The sequence below is a fragment of the Medicago sativa genome, chromosome 2, assembly GCF_051527215.1.
Source record: "Medicago sativa cultivar Bolivia chromosome 2, Bolivia_mono, whole genome shotgun sequence".
Classification (NCBI taxonomy): domain Eukaryota; kingdom Viridiplantae; phylum Streptophyta; class Magnoliopsida; order Fabales; family Fabaceae; genus Medicago; species Medicago sativa.
The window spans coordinates 25,250,509-25,265,839 of record NC_140750.1 but is presented as its reverse complement, the minus strand read 5'-3'; the positions used below and the strand labels follow the sequence as shown (position 1 = coordinate 25,265,839).

The window sequence follows — 15,331 nt, the reverse complement described above, 5'->3', positions numbered from 1 at the left end:
CAACTTGTAATTTTGTCATTCTATAAACTGATAAAAAAAACAAACACAATAATAAACAAATAATGCATAAGAAACATATAATGTAGAGTATTGGGTTAGATTAAGATTGTGTAACTTATGTTGTGGTTCGGTTGTTAAAATAAAATCGGCAAACCGAAACGAACCACGCGGTTGAGTAAAAAAATGGCACGCATTCATCCAAACTAAATACGGTTTTTTTGCAATTTCAGTTTGAGTTGGTTTTCTATTGGGTTGGTGTAGCATCCCAGACAACTTTCAGGATTGTTGACTGACTCTACAAACCAACACAAGTCATTTTAGCATGTTTTGTCCCCATTTCCATGCTTTCCGAGAAACTTCCAAGAACTCACCCATCCTAAAATTGCTCCAAGTCAAGCACACACTTAATTGTGAAGTTCTTATGGAATGGGCTACCAAAAAGAATATGCATCTTGTTGATATAGGCAGTACCAAACAATTCTTATAACTCTTCCTTTACCCATGCAGTCTCATACCTGCAAATTCTCATGACCCCTCTCATTCTTGTGTGATTCGGCTCACCTAGAGGTTGTCGGAAGCCGCTCATTGTTATGTCTTTTGCACTGGAGACCACTCTTTTCCCTCATCAGTCTCGGGCTTTACATGCCCATTAGCTTCCGTTTGGTTCGCCCTGAACCACATCGTATTTGGAGAGGTCTACTCTGTTACCATTTATAACATCTCATACGACTTTCAGAATTGTCGACTCACCCTACAAACCAGCACGAGTCCTTTTACCGTGTTTTGTCCTCACTTGCACGTTTTCTATGAAACTTTCCAGAAGGACACTCATCATAAAACTGATCTAGGTCAAACATGTTTAACGATGGAGTTCTTATAGAATGAGTTACCAAAAAGATGCATCTTGTTGATATAGGTAGTACAAAACAATTACTATTGTAAGTCTTCCTTCAACCATGCAGTCTCATATCTGCAAAGTAGGATACCACTCATTCTTATATGATTCGGCTCACCTAGAAGTTGTCTGGAATCGGCTCATTGTCATGTCTTATGCACCGACAATCACTCATTGTCCTTGTCAATCTCGAGCGTTACAGTTGGCTCAGTTTTAAACACCTCTATTTAGTTAAACAAGAAAATGTGCAAACTATTTCGTACAAACATATAAGTAAAGAACTCAACAATACAGTTTCCAAAATGTGATTTGTACATTTCATATACGAACATGTGCGCAAATGTCAGCATTCCCTTTTAAATAAAACTCAATTAGGTCATGTAATTAGAACAGCAGTTATAGTTCGATTATATCATAATTCATTCATTAATAAATTTCTAATTCACACCATTCATTAATAAATTTCTAATTCACACCATGTCATTTGACGCGGTGTCATTGACCAGCTAATTAATTGAACGGTTTGGGTCTTTCTTAGAAAGCACATAGTAGTACAACAAAAGCTATATACTATACCCATTTGTATTTATTTTATCCTAAGTGCTAACACGTGAGTAAATTCCATCACTATATATACTAGGCAAAGCAAAAGATACCAAATAAACCAACCACCTTAAATTTCTTTCAATCATCAAAGTATCATATTCTTAGTGTTTGTCTCCTTCAATTTCAACTTTAACAACCATGGAGAACATTGGTGATGAGTACAAGCTTTACTGGGAGACCAACATGTTCCTCCAAACCCAAGAGCTTGATAGGTAACAATATCATTTAATTCACTTTGATTCAAGTATGAAGGTACAATTAGTGAAATTTAATTAATTATAATTAATCTTGATAATTGAGATATATGGTTGTGGTTGCAGCTGGGGATTGGATGAGGCTTTTTCAGGGTATTATGATTCAAGCTCCCCAGATGGTGCAGCATCATCAGGAGTTTCATCTAAGAACATTGTCTCTGAAAGGAATAGGAGGAAGAAGCTTAATGAAAGACTCTTTGCACTTAGAGCAGTGGTCCCAAACATTAGCAAGGTAAACATCACTAATTTTAGCGGTCCATTAATTATTTATTAGTAATTAGTACTACTCAATTTCTCGGTGCAATTTTGCTATTGATTTTTTTGTTTTGTTTGAATTAAGTGGTTTGGGTGAAAACTACTCTCATCATAAAATCCAAGTACAAAAGTAAATTAATTTGGTTCATATGTAGACCGTATATATACATGTATGTATTGTTTTATTTATATTTTATTACAGACGGAGTAATTAATATTATGTGACACAGTGAATAGTTAATTTAATTTTTTAAACATGTTGTTAGAGGTATTGTTGTCAAAATCCTGACTTAAATCCTAAAATACAGGATTTTGCGACTTTCTTCATCTTCTACGACTCAAATGCATAGTAGAATCCCAAAATAGACAAAATCCATCGATTTTGATTGCGATTTTATGATTTCTTATAAACTAAGTCATTTATGACTATATACCATTTATAACATATATTTAGTATTAATTTTTTTGGGTAAAATCCATCGATTTTGATTGCGATTTTACAATTTCCTTTATCGATTCTACAAAAGTCCTTGAGTAAAATCCTTCGATTTTGATTGCGATTTTACGAGTTCCGATTTTGCTATTCCCTTTCGACCTGAAATAAAGTCCCGATTTTGACAACCTAGGTTAGAGGTTCGATTGATGTCTTTGACATCTAATGGAAAATATCAACCATCATATGGTATAATTATTTGGCATGATTAGTCTATGACATCAATTTCTTTCTAATGATGAGTGGTAGTGACTTTTTTTCCAGATGGATAAAGCTTCAATTATTAAGGATGCTATTGAGTACATAAAGCACTTGCATGAGCAAGAGAAGATTATTCAAGCTGAGATAATGGAACTTGAATCTGGGATGCCTAATAATATTAATCCAAATTATGATTTTGATCAAGAGCTTCCTGTGTTGCTAAGGTCCAAGAAGAAGAGAACAGATCAGTTATATGATTCTGTCACTTCAAGAAACTTTCCAATTGAAGTCCTTGAGGTAAATTGGCCCACTGTCTCTATCATCATCTCTTTCTGTTTCTTGAAAATTTTTAAGAATCAAATATTAAGAAACATTATCACTGAGCTCACAACTTATGGACCATTGACTCACACATAACTTGGTTAAAAAAAATCAAATCAAACATAAAACTGTTTTTTATAAGCAAACAAAATTTCATTTGAATAGTACTTCATCCCTCCGTTTCAAAATGAACGTTGTTTAAGGTTTTTAACACATATTAAGAAATATATTAATTAAAAGCAAGATAGATGTTATTTTACCGAATTATCCTAATCAACTACAGTATTAGTTTGTTTTTCAGTAAATAAAAAATAATACTTTGGAAGTAGTGTATATAATATTAATTGAAGGGTATAATTGAAAAGAAAAAGTTATTATTGCATTGAAAACTGAAAGTGACATTTATTTTGAAACAATTTTTTTTTATCAAAACGACACTCATTTTAAAACAGAGGGGGTGAAAACATAACCTAATTTTTATACTTAAAAGTGTAGCATAGACCTCACCTTAGATTCACACTTCATTGTTTTTAATAAAATAATTAAAGAAGAAGAAAATCATCGCTAATAAAAGTGACACTGCAATGACCATCTTAAAAAAAAAAAAATTTATTTGTTGAAAGTTATAAAGTCGAACCTCTTATCATCAAACTTCAGAAGATCTTTACATTGTTTATAAAACGAACAATGATATTTATACACAAAAATAAGACATTGTATAGGGACATTTACAAAAAAAATATCCAATATAAATATTGATTTGATTAGAAGACTGAAAAAATAATTAAAAATAATATAAATGATTCATTTATGTCTTCCTGTCAAAAAATTAAAATAAAAGAAAAAAAATGCTAAAGTTTTGTTAAAATACCATTTCTCTAATAAAATAGACAGTCAGATAAAAAAAAATAGTAGTGGGATTTTCAAACCATGCTGAGAACCAATTATAAATCACCGCCTAAATAAGGTCTACCATTGCCACACCATCGGTACCCTAGTAGAGAAAATATATTAGCCTAATTTTTTATGTTCATGTTCATACAACCTATCAAATACCAAATCAGACTTATCCACTATTTTTTTGTTAATGACCAACCCCCAACAATAAATATAGATTATAGAAGAGATTGTAAGGCATCACCTCTCTCTTGTATTATTGATGCTAAAAAAATAAATGTGGGGTGTGATGATTATAATTTTATAATTATCTTTGAATTTCTAAAGCAATTAATTATGAGTGTGTAATTTGATATATGGTTGAGTGCAGCTTAGGGTTACATACATGGGAGAGAATACAATGGTAGTGAGCTTGACATGTAACAAAAGGGCAGACACAATGGTGAAATTGTGTGAAGTTTTCGAATCTTTGAAGCTTAAAATTATTACTGCCAACATCACCTCTTTTTCAGGCAGGCTTTTGAAGACAGTCTTCATTGAGGTTACTTTTTATCCTTTAATTTCACTTTCTTTATTTTATAATGAATATGAGAAATGATATTTGAACAACCATTTTTTGACAACTTTTGTGATAACTTTCTCTCTCATACTCACATTGTCCTTCTACTTTCTCTTTCTATTGCTTTGATTTTTGTGCCACTACCTAAACTTCTATGTATAATTTAGTTGTCCAACAAGTTGTCACAAGAAAGGGTTGTTCAAATAACATTGCTCAATAAATATATGATGATAGTTCATCATCTTTATTAAAAATATATATTATTCCCATTTAATTTGCTTTATAGGTAGAGTAGACCAAACGTTCATTTTCTTCTTCCTCAAATAATATAAAACAAAAAAATTAAAATGTTATAACGAGTCCCGTAAACATAGCTAAGTTAACAATATCAATGTAAATTATATTTAAAGGTCAGAGTTCGAACCACAGACACCCCACTTATTCATCTTAAAATGTGATTCTGACAAAAAAATGTTGTAACCAAACAATATTTAAAAAATTGTATAAAATTAATATCAAAAGATGAGACATCCGAAACATAATTCAATTAGTTAAATTATTTAAATCGAATCATAAATATTGTCTCTGTGAGCATAGCTCAGTTGACGGAGACATGCATTGTTATATGTAGGGGTCGGGGTTTGAACCTCATACACTCTACTTATTTACCTAGAAAAAAGTGAATTTTAATCACTAAATTACTTAAAAAAATCGAGTCATAAATATTGTTAGCTCACGATTCATCGGTTAAACAATCTAGTCCAATTTTATTTTAAAAATTATCAGGTAAATAAAGTATAAAATTAAATTATTAAAAATAAAACGAGATATTACAGCTAGAATAAGGGGGCCTCCATGCTTCAAAATCAATAGACCGCTCACCACTTTTACAAAAGTGGAGCATCCATAATTGAACAATGAACACTTTTAAATAAAAAAGGCAATAATGAGGGTTGTAACCAGAACATTCGAGTTAAGTACCACGTGTGTAATTTCTCCCATTTTGAGTATTATACTACTTATACTCCTATTCTTTTTTTATACTCCTATTCATGTTTAACATATATATATATATATATATATATATATATATATATATATATATATATATATATAGGGATTTGCTAGAACACACCCACTAGTTTATATGTGGGAGTGTTTTAGCAAGCTACACCTTAAGGTGTATTTAACTACTTTTTAGTTATAACTTGCTAAAACACACCTTCTAAAAAATAAGTGGGTGTATCCTAGCAAATGCCTATAGGAGTTGCTAACATACACCCACTTATTTTTTAGAAGGTGTGTTTTAGCAATATTCACCTTAAGGTGTATTTAACAACTTTTTAGTTATATCTTTGCTAAAACACACCTTAATAAAAACTAGTGGGTGTATCCTAGCAAACCCCATATATATATATATATATATATATATATAGACACACATATATCTTTGTTGATAAAAAAAAAATAAGTCAAGTAAAAAATAGGGAGGAATAAGATTGGTATGGTGATTAAATGAAAGAGTTAAAAAAGGGGAGAAATAAGGGTGATTTTGAATTCATTTATCACCTTCATCAAATGTTAACAACTACTCCCTCCGTTCCTTTTTAAGTGTCGTTTTAGAATTTTAACACAAAAATAGTGAAGTGTATTTTTGCACATTTTTTTCCTATTATACCCTCATTTTAATCCACTGATAATTTCCTATTTTTTTGCACACACTTTATCTTTTCAATAAATTTAATATGTAACAAACAATTGTTAGCTACTACTCTCTTTCTCCAACAAATTCGGATTATTTTGTGCGCTTTATCTTTCTCTCATAACAAACAATTTCCAATTTTCTAAATATTGTGCTTATCTCTTGGAATTTTTAACAAGTACTACTCATGTTATTTATAGAATTTTAACTCTTCATGGAACTATTATCATAGGTAACAAAATTTTGTTTAAATTTGAAGATAACAAGAAACAAATTTTGCTTTAAAACAAAACAAACAAACTTTGTTTAAAAAAACAAACTTTGTTTTTCCAAATATATAGCACTAATTAGTTTTATTGAAAAATATAAGAATAATTGACAAAGGGTATAATTGACAAATCATACCCTTAAAATACCAAAACGACACTTGAATAGGAACGAAAAATTCACCCTAAAACGACACTTAAAAAGGAACGGATGGAGTAACATACTTTTCTATTTATCATGAAGTCGATATGAATAACCTGAAATACCAAGTAAACAATAATTTAATAATATTTAGGGAAAGTGTATTCTTCTATAGCTTCAAAATAGAACTCCATTAGGTTTTGTAAACTTTGCTGTAATTTTACCCTCTCAAGCATAGAATAGAGATTATAAAATTCTAACAAAAAATGTAAATTGGTACACCTTGTACTGAGAAGCACTCATCGCCAGTGTTAATATATTCCATTTTTATGTCTTCAAAAAAAAAAAACAAAAAATGTAAATTTAAATGAATTATATATATGCAATGAATCAAAGTAGAAAAGAGTGGAGGGTAGTTTGTGTGTGTTTTTCCACTAGTGATACATGAATTAGGGTTAACTTGTATCATGAGACCAATAATTTGAAAACGTGTTTCTCATTCTTGTGTTACCTTATTTATTTATTTCGGCATATGACCAAGACCTTACCGCGTGGTTTAATTTTTTTTTTTTCACGCACGTTCTTGTTTTTCTTCTTCGTCTAATAATGGCAAAATGTCAGGTTAAGTACAATTATTGCATGCTATAATTTGCAAAATGGGAACCTTCCACCAAAGCCACTCTTTCTCCCATCACCCACACCAAAATGGCAAAATCCTTGTCATATCTGCGTGTATATTTCTATCTTGTAAGAAAGAAAGTTTAAGTTAGTAATGTTTTGGGGCTCGTTAGGGTTATAACTTATAACTGATTTCAAGACTCATTGAATACTAATATAGATACTTACCGATCAACTATTAAAAAGATATTCATCTTGACAGCGAAAGTTAAAATCACGATCTTACAAATGACTAGTGCTTCAGAGCTCATCAGAGTTAGGGTTGATTTCAAGGTTTAACGAACGTTAACCGAAGTATTTATAAATGAATCTTGTTAATAAGTGTTCTCTGGGAAATAGTTAAGGAATCTATAAATAAAAAATTTATTTTGAAAATACTATAAATTTTGACTTTTAATTAAGTAATAATGACACTACTTTTAATAAAAAGTTACTTGTTTTAGTTGCTTAACCAATGCTTTGAGAGCACTCTCACGTTCTCTTTTATAAATTAACCACAAAGAAAAGATTCTTCACCTTGATAACGACCTTCAGCTTTTTTTATCAAATGAATGAACCAACATTCATTAACACATGTTGCTTTTTTTTTTTTTGAGAGGAACACATGTTGCTTATATAAAGCATTATGTTCAATTCTACTCAAACAAATTGTCGTTTAGCTTGTGTCTAATTCTAATTGATCAATAGTCAATATCCACCATTGAAATTGATTATTCTAATTGATCATTACCTCTCCTAGATCATAGAAATGGATTATTCTGGTTGTCATTATTATATGTATAAGAAAATGCTAATTGTTACTAAATACTCCATTTAATCTTAATATGGATTATTCTGGTTGTCATTATTATATGTATAAGAAAATGCTAATTGTTACTAAATACTCCATTTAATCTTAATATAAGAAACAATTTTTTTTATGTGGTTTAAACTATAAGCAAACTTGAATTAATTACTACATCTTTCATCTCTAATATACTCTTTTTATTAATTTAGATTTTATTTTTTCAGTAACTCTATATATTTATGGGCAAGTTTCCATGAGGAACAATTTAAAATATAGAGCTGCCTTATCCCAAAAAAAAAAAAAAAAAAAAACATGTCTTCATTGTTTCTTTGAGAAAATCAAATGAGAACAGCTCCTATTTTTAAAGAGTGTGAAATAAATTTTAAATTTTGAATTTATCCTTAGATACAGTAGCAAATCAAAATGTTTAAAGTTTTCAACGTACTTTTCTTTAAACAGATATTGTTATCATTTAAATTGTTATTTTATCACATGTTTTCAGTTAAATTGTTTTTTACAATAATTTAAACTGTTTTTTATTAAGAATAATACCCATGAGTTAAATTTTTATAGTACTCAAGAAAGAACTAATAATTTATATATTTAATTTAATCTAACCTTAAATATTAAATTTAATTGAGTTTTTCTAATGTGTGCATAATTATTAGACACAATAAGAATCATTAGTTGTCCTTGTCCATAATTTTTTTCCTTATTTCTCATCTATTTTATATATTCACCACCATGTGATAATATTATACTGTACTTTCCTTTTAACAAAATCAATTAAATTAAGGGTTAATTATGTTTCTAGTCCCTATAAAATAGCGACCTTGTAAGTTTAGTCCTTACTTAATTTTAATAGCATTTTTAGTCCCTATAAAAAAAAATTTACTTATAATTTTAGTCCCTGCTAAAACAAAGTTTGATTAATTATCCTTAAACTCTTAAATTTTTGAACGATTTTTTTGAGACAAGATTAGAACACTATGAAAGGTTCGTTTACTAAAATTTAGAATTTTCAGACATGAAATGAATTAAATATGAATTTTTTAAAACGACAAAAGTTAAAGATAAAAAGTAATAAAATCTGGATGTAGAAATCAAATTTTGCGATAATTTTTTGCGGAGGAACTTTTAGTAATGTTCTAAACATGTCTGCAAAAAATTGTTCAAAAATTTAAGAGTTTAAGCATAAATTAAACAAATTTGAATTGAGTAGGGACTAATACTCAGGGCAAAAAAACAAAATTAGGGGCTAAAAATGCTATTAAAATTAAGTAAGGACTAAACTTACAAGGTCGCTATTTTATAGGGACTAGAAACATAATTAACCCTTAAATTAAAGACTTATAGCAACCAAATCAATTAATAGAGATTTTCTGATTAAGAATTCAATATAAAATCATAACCTGTTGGATAGCATTAGCTAGCGACAAAAACTAAAAGCTTTCTAGAATGTGATATCTCCACATTCATATTTTTTGTTTCTTTTGTCCAATTTTATATTTCTCAGGTGCATCGCGTTTGCGTGTCGTTATTATTTTAATTTTTAATAATCGGTGTATATTAGAGCTGTCATAATACTCTTATCTACTCCCTCCGTCTCACAATTATTGTCTCTTTAGCATTTTTTCTTTTTTTCAAAATAATTGTCACTTTATAATACCAATGCAGCATTTATTATTTTTTTCCACTATTATACCCTTATTTATTGAATTTCTTCAAACTTAACTACTCCACTAACTACAATTAATGAGGATATTTTAGTAAATGCTTCTAATTTTACCATTGAAATCAACACAATTAATCATTTCCTTAATAATCGTGCACAAACCTTAAACGACTAATATTGTGAGACGGGTGGAGTATAAAATATTGTTTTTTTTTTTGACGAAATCTATAAGATATTGTTAATTAATTAATGACAACCCTGAAAAAGTATTTATTAGTTGATATGTTCCACAATGAGTGGAACACTTATTTATTATTAGAAAATACTATAAACAAAATAAATATGACATAAATTTTACAAAATGTATTCATCATTAACAATAACAACAAAATTACCAATAATATAAAATGAAACATATTGATTTAGGGGTGTTTGATAATATCCACAATAGAACTCCATATTTCAGTATCGTACACATTATTTATTTATAATTTTTGTGTAAGAAAACAGTATTTAATAATTAATTAGTTTATCACTCCAACTTAGCATTCTCTCTAGAACAAATTTGTTGCCAAATTGGTCACTGCGGGAATGAGAGAGTATATATCCATATTTTAGTAAAATAAAAGGATAAGTATTATTTGAACCAAAAATAAAACGAATAAGTATTATAACTTATCATGGAGATGGTCCCGTAAGTGTAGCTCAGTTGGTAGCTACCAGGGACAATGTTTGCAGGGATTCCCTACTTCTCCACACTTTAAAAGTGTGTGATCTAGCCACTAGGCTATTGAACCATAAAAAAAAAAAAAAAAACTTATCATGGAGATGGATGGCTAGAAAACAAAGAAACAAGTACTTCATTATGTCCCCTAAAAAAGAAGTACCTCATTATTTGTCATTGTAATAAACAATTCAAATAATCTATAGTTTGTATGCAATTTTTTTAATGTAAAATCTATCTAGCTTGACGTGGCTGTATCCAATTCATGATTTTTTTAATCGAGTTAGTTCTTCAACAAAATATTCTGATAGATAAACAAGCTTGACGTGGCTTTATACAATCAACATCTTTTTTTAATTCAAAATTAGGGAAGGGGGAAACAAAACAACATTTGCAATTGCAAAAAATTAAATAAAATGAGAGGTATCATGTTTCTTACTAACATGTGCATTTTGTGTTGCTTTGCTTTTATCCTTTTTTTCAGGCAAATGAGGAAGATAAAGATATATTGCAAATGAATATCCAAACAGCCATTGCAGCACTTAATGACCCTCTAAGCCCTATGAGCATCTAATGAAGGAAAATTGCTCTTTTCCCTTTCAAAATTGCTCATTCCGTTAATTATGTCCAACGTGAGTTAACTCACGCTCGAGTTTTCGACGTGAGGTAAAAACAAAAGGGAGAAGAGCAATTTTCCTAATGAAATGCTTAATTATTTATATTTATCATTTTCAAGCCACTAGTATATAAGTATTGAATTGAGGAACCGTGGCTTTCGTATTTTCATAGCAGTTCATCATCATTAGTCTCTTACTTCCTACTCAATTTTCCAATTATTAAGGAGTTGTGTTATCTTGAAAAGCTTGCAAGTTTTCTTCTCTTTTCATCCATTTATGTCTTTACATGTTATGCTTACTGCAATAAAAGTTAATTTCAAACAATTGTGGATCTATATCGATGTGGGTGTTACCTAGTTTACCCTTAAAGTCGGTGTTTTACAAATTAGACCGGAGATCGAACCTGTGAGACCTTTAGATCATGGTTCATTCAGTTCAATCGTGGTTGAACCGATTGAACCAGATAATAATAAATAAACAATAAGATAAATAAATTATAGAGCTAAATCTCAAATAGAAAACCTTATAAATTGATATTAATTTTAATATTTTAATGCAAAACACTTTATTTGTATGATTTTAAGTTAAAGTACGTCACATCGACGTTAATGTTTCCCTCGTATGTAACGTCCATGCAAAAACGTGAGCCCAAATACTACATGATCATATTCACGTATACGACTCACAAATATATTCAAGGGAGTTACTTTTCCCACCCTATGCCTTTCCTAGCGCGCCCTATTTTTTTCTCAAAATACCCTTCGTCCGGATTATCTATTCCGAACCAGTTCCGGAATACATATTCCGGATTTATTCGTGTAGTTTGACACCATTCACCCTGATGGTTGATGATACCAGTTATAAAAATAGTGGTCCGGATTATATAATCCGAAACGTTAGAGATATTCCGGATTATATAATACGAAACATGTAAATCACCCCGTTGAAAGTCAACAAAAGTGGGGGTGAACGACAGTTCCAGATTATATAATCCGGAAAGCGTTAAATATGTCCGGGGTTTATAATTCGGAGTGCATCAGTTCAGAGGCAGAAGCCATCTGTTTTGGCTGAGCCTCTGTTTTAGAGCAAATTCAGTCAATGTTTTTGGCCTTTGACCATACGCAAACCAGAAAATCAAATTATAACATCAAAATTAACAACATAATATAATTTTTAAACTTTAATAAAATATCAAAATTATCCAAATGGTACATAACATAATTATCCAAAATATTCAAACAATAAAATTACATAAAATTATCAGTCCCTAATAACTACACCTCTGCCACCACCGCTGCCACCACCTCTGCCACCACCTCTGCCACCACCTCTGCCACCACCCCTGCCACCCTCAGTAGCTTTCCGACGACGGTAAACTTTGGCATCATGCACCTCTCTCAAGGCATCCTCCAAATGCTGTCATTCCTCACTCCCTTTCGGCACCAGACCGCTTCTCATCACAGCATAGATGTGGTCTCTGATGCGGCTCATCCTACCGCTAAGCTGTAAGTACGCAAGGTCTCCATCATCTTGAGCAGCTCGGGCATCAAGGACCTCACGCTCTGGTGGCTGTGGCACCGGTACCGGCATGTCTGTAAGAATCATGCGTGGATGAGACCTGGTAAAACCAGTCGATGTATCCATCTGCTACCTCCACACCATGAACTGCAACCTGTCCCAACTCCTGAGGTGTCAGCGCATAATCAAGTGCACGCTGAAAGCAGTTTGTGATCTCCGCCAAGTTAACATCAACAGGTGCACTCTGAACAGGATGTCTCGGTATGGTCTGAACCCGCCCAAACTGGCGAAGCACCCTCTCCGGCAGGTATCTCACCATGCGCTCTCCGCATCTCAGCCATCCAGAGTAAAGGCTGACCCGCTCAAATGGACGTGTCTGACGGTGCTCTCCATATGGGGCCATGACAACCCTCGTCAAATCCAGCGCATGTAGATAGCTCTTGTACTGTCCACTGTGCCTAAACCATGCAGTGGCACAAAAAGCATCGCGCGTGGATACAAATTCTCCACATATCCCTCCCAGACATCCTTGCTGCCCATACCTATGAAGTGATGAAACACCCAAGCCTGCACCAAAGACAACCACATATAAATATACAAACCATATACACTTAAATTAAAAAAAAAAATAAAACATAGTTCTTAATTTATACCTGCAGCAAACTAAGGTATCCTGCCACCTGACTGGTGTTCCAACGTGCAGCATTGTTGAGCTCCTTATACAACTGAGTTAGTGCCGCAGCTCCCCACGAAAAACCAGCACAAATATCAAGGTCTCTGAAGTACTTCAGGTAGACAACATGGACATTCCACTGGCTTTTGTCACTGAAGATCGTGATGCCCACCAAGTACAGCAAATATATGCGGACAGCCTGGTCCCGCAACCTCTCCACCTCCTCAGTCACACCATACTCCTCCACCAAATCCCTCTGCTCCTTCAACCGCTCCTTGAATATCCTCTCTAAGTAGTTAAATCTGCAATGTGCACCTTTGGTCTTCTCGATCTCTTTGAGTGCATCACCCATATCAGACCCCAAGTACTCCACCATCCATTCCACTGCCTCGTCCCGTGTTATGGACCCGTGGGATAGGAGCATGCCGTCAATGGGGATATGCAGCAAAGCGGCCACATCATCAAGTGTGACTGTCATCTCCCCAAACGGAAGGTGGAAGCTGGAAGTCTCCTCGTGCCACCTCTCCACGAAAGCATGGCGACATCAGGCTCGACATCTCCCCATATACTGTTGATGCTCGACATCAGGCTCGACATCAGCATGGCGTCCTCTACCACCCCGACGCCTCGGACGAAGACCACCTTCCTCCTGCATCCGTCGAGAACGCTCTCTCCTATGGGAAGCATGCCCTGCCTCTCTTACGCGTCGGGTATCTGATGTTGAACCTTCTGTAACATTCAAATTTGGGTAATCAACAATAACAATCAAACAGCACAATCAAACAGCACAAAACAGAAACAAAACAACGTTCTGGGTTACTCTGGATTTCGTAATCCGGAGGAGCAACAACCTAGTCCGGAAAACGAAATCCGGATTTCATTCGAACGAAATTCAAAAAAAAAATACGAACTAATTGAACTTGCTTGTGTAGAGAAATCGAACTTACCTTCCATGATGCTTGACAAGGGTTGAAATGCGGTGCTTTTGAGCAAGAAAACTCCAAATTTGGTCAAGATTTTTGGTGTCCGGATTTTGGGATAATGTAGAGAGAGAGAGAGAGAGAGAGAGAGAGAGAGAGAGAGAGAGAGAGAGAAGTGAAACTGTAAAACTGTAAAAATGGGGGGTGGAGTTCCTTTTATACCTCGCAACTGTCCGGATTATATAATCCGGAGGTTTTACCTATATTTCGGATTACATAATCCGGAGGGTATGTTTGTAATTTGCGTAGGGCGCGCGAGGAGGCCATAGGGTGGGAAAAGTAATACTCCAATAATCAATTGGATACCATGATAAAACGTTATCATAAGGAGAGGTACAAGGACCCAATGGGGCAGTTTAAACATGATACAATTACACATGAATCACACAATCGCAAGAGACTCATTTGAAAGCATAAATTAATTATATTGAACAGTTGAATGATTACATAGATAAAGAATTAATCTTTATAGTTATACCACGCCTCTAAAGAGGTTCATATAATTTTGTAAAAGCAAATGATTATTTTTTTTGAAGGAAAAAGCAAATGATTATAGTAGTTGAATAAAAATTTAGCAATTGACACTAAAAGATAATTTTACATAAATGTATAACATTCATATTCAATATTCATATATAAAATAAAAATAAATGTATAACATTCTTCTTTAATTCTGTCCAAACACATACTTTTTAATGGATGGAATAGGCAAAGAAAAAGGACCAGAAGAACCAGCCAATACTTTTTAATTTGCAGCTTTACATTCTTTTTTTTTTTTTTGTGTTAATCGTGTTTCTTCTGTGCCTATTGCGGAAACTAATCCCTCAATTCTTGTAAGACTTAAATAGATGGCAAACTCACTCTAAGAGTTTTAACGTTGTTGCATATGCCCGATGTTGGATTCAAACTCAGGACCTTTGTTAAAGCTAGAATAGGCATGTGTCAATCTCATCTATGCACTCTTGGGTTATCGCTCAACATTCTTGCTACAAAGCATTTCTCTTAAGCGATGCTTTGTAAATTGTAATCGCTTAACATTCTTGTTACAAAGCATTTCTCTTAAATTTCTACTCCATCGTGAGCACAGA

General features: G+C 32.5%; 1 protein-coding gene across 1 annotated transcript; it reads left to right on the top strand.

Moving 5' to 3' along the window:
* Nucleotides 1–1,556: 1,556 nt before the first annotated feature.
* Nucleotides 1,557–11,316, top strand: LOC146945769 (transcription factor bHLH35-like). The gene is made up of 5 exons (XM_085744045.1): nt 1,557–1,713; nt 1,822–1,987; nt 2,768–3,001; nt 4,293–4,463; nt 10,940–11,316. Exons 1-5 carry the CDS (start codon nt 1,640–1,642, stop codon nt 11,027–11,029), a joined length of 735 nt encoding a protein of 244 aa, XP_085600171.1. The 5' UTR covers nt 1,557–1,639; the 3' UTR covers nt 11,030–11,316.
* Nucleotides 11,317–15,331: the final 4,015 nt, after the last annotated feature.

What these genes read in the sequence shown, in the direction of transcription:
- LOC146945769 (XM_085744045.1), top strand. Translation starts at nt 1,640, where the DNA reads ATGGAGAACATTGGTGATGAGTACAAGCTTTACTGGGAGACCAACATG. An exon ending in CAAACCCAAGAGCTTGATAG is followed by an intron (nt 1,714 to 1,821) that starts GTAACAATATCA and finishes TTGTGGTTGCAG; the next exon opens with CTGGGGATTGGATGAGGCTT. An exon ending in TTCCAATTGAAGTCCTTGAG is followed by an intron (nt 3,002 to 4,292) that starts GTAAATTGGCCC and finishes GGTTGAGTGCAG; the next exon opens with CTTAGGGTTACATACATGGG.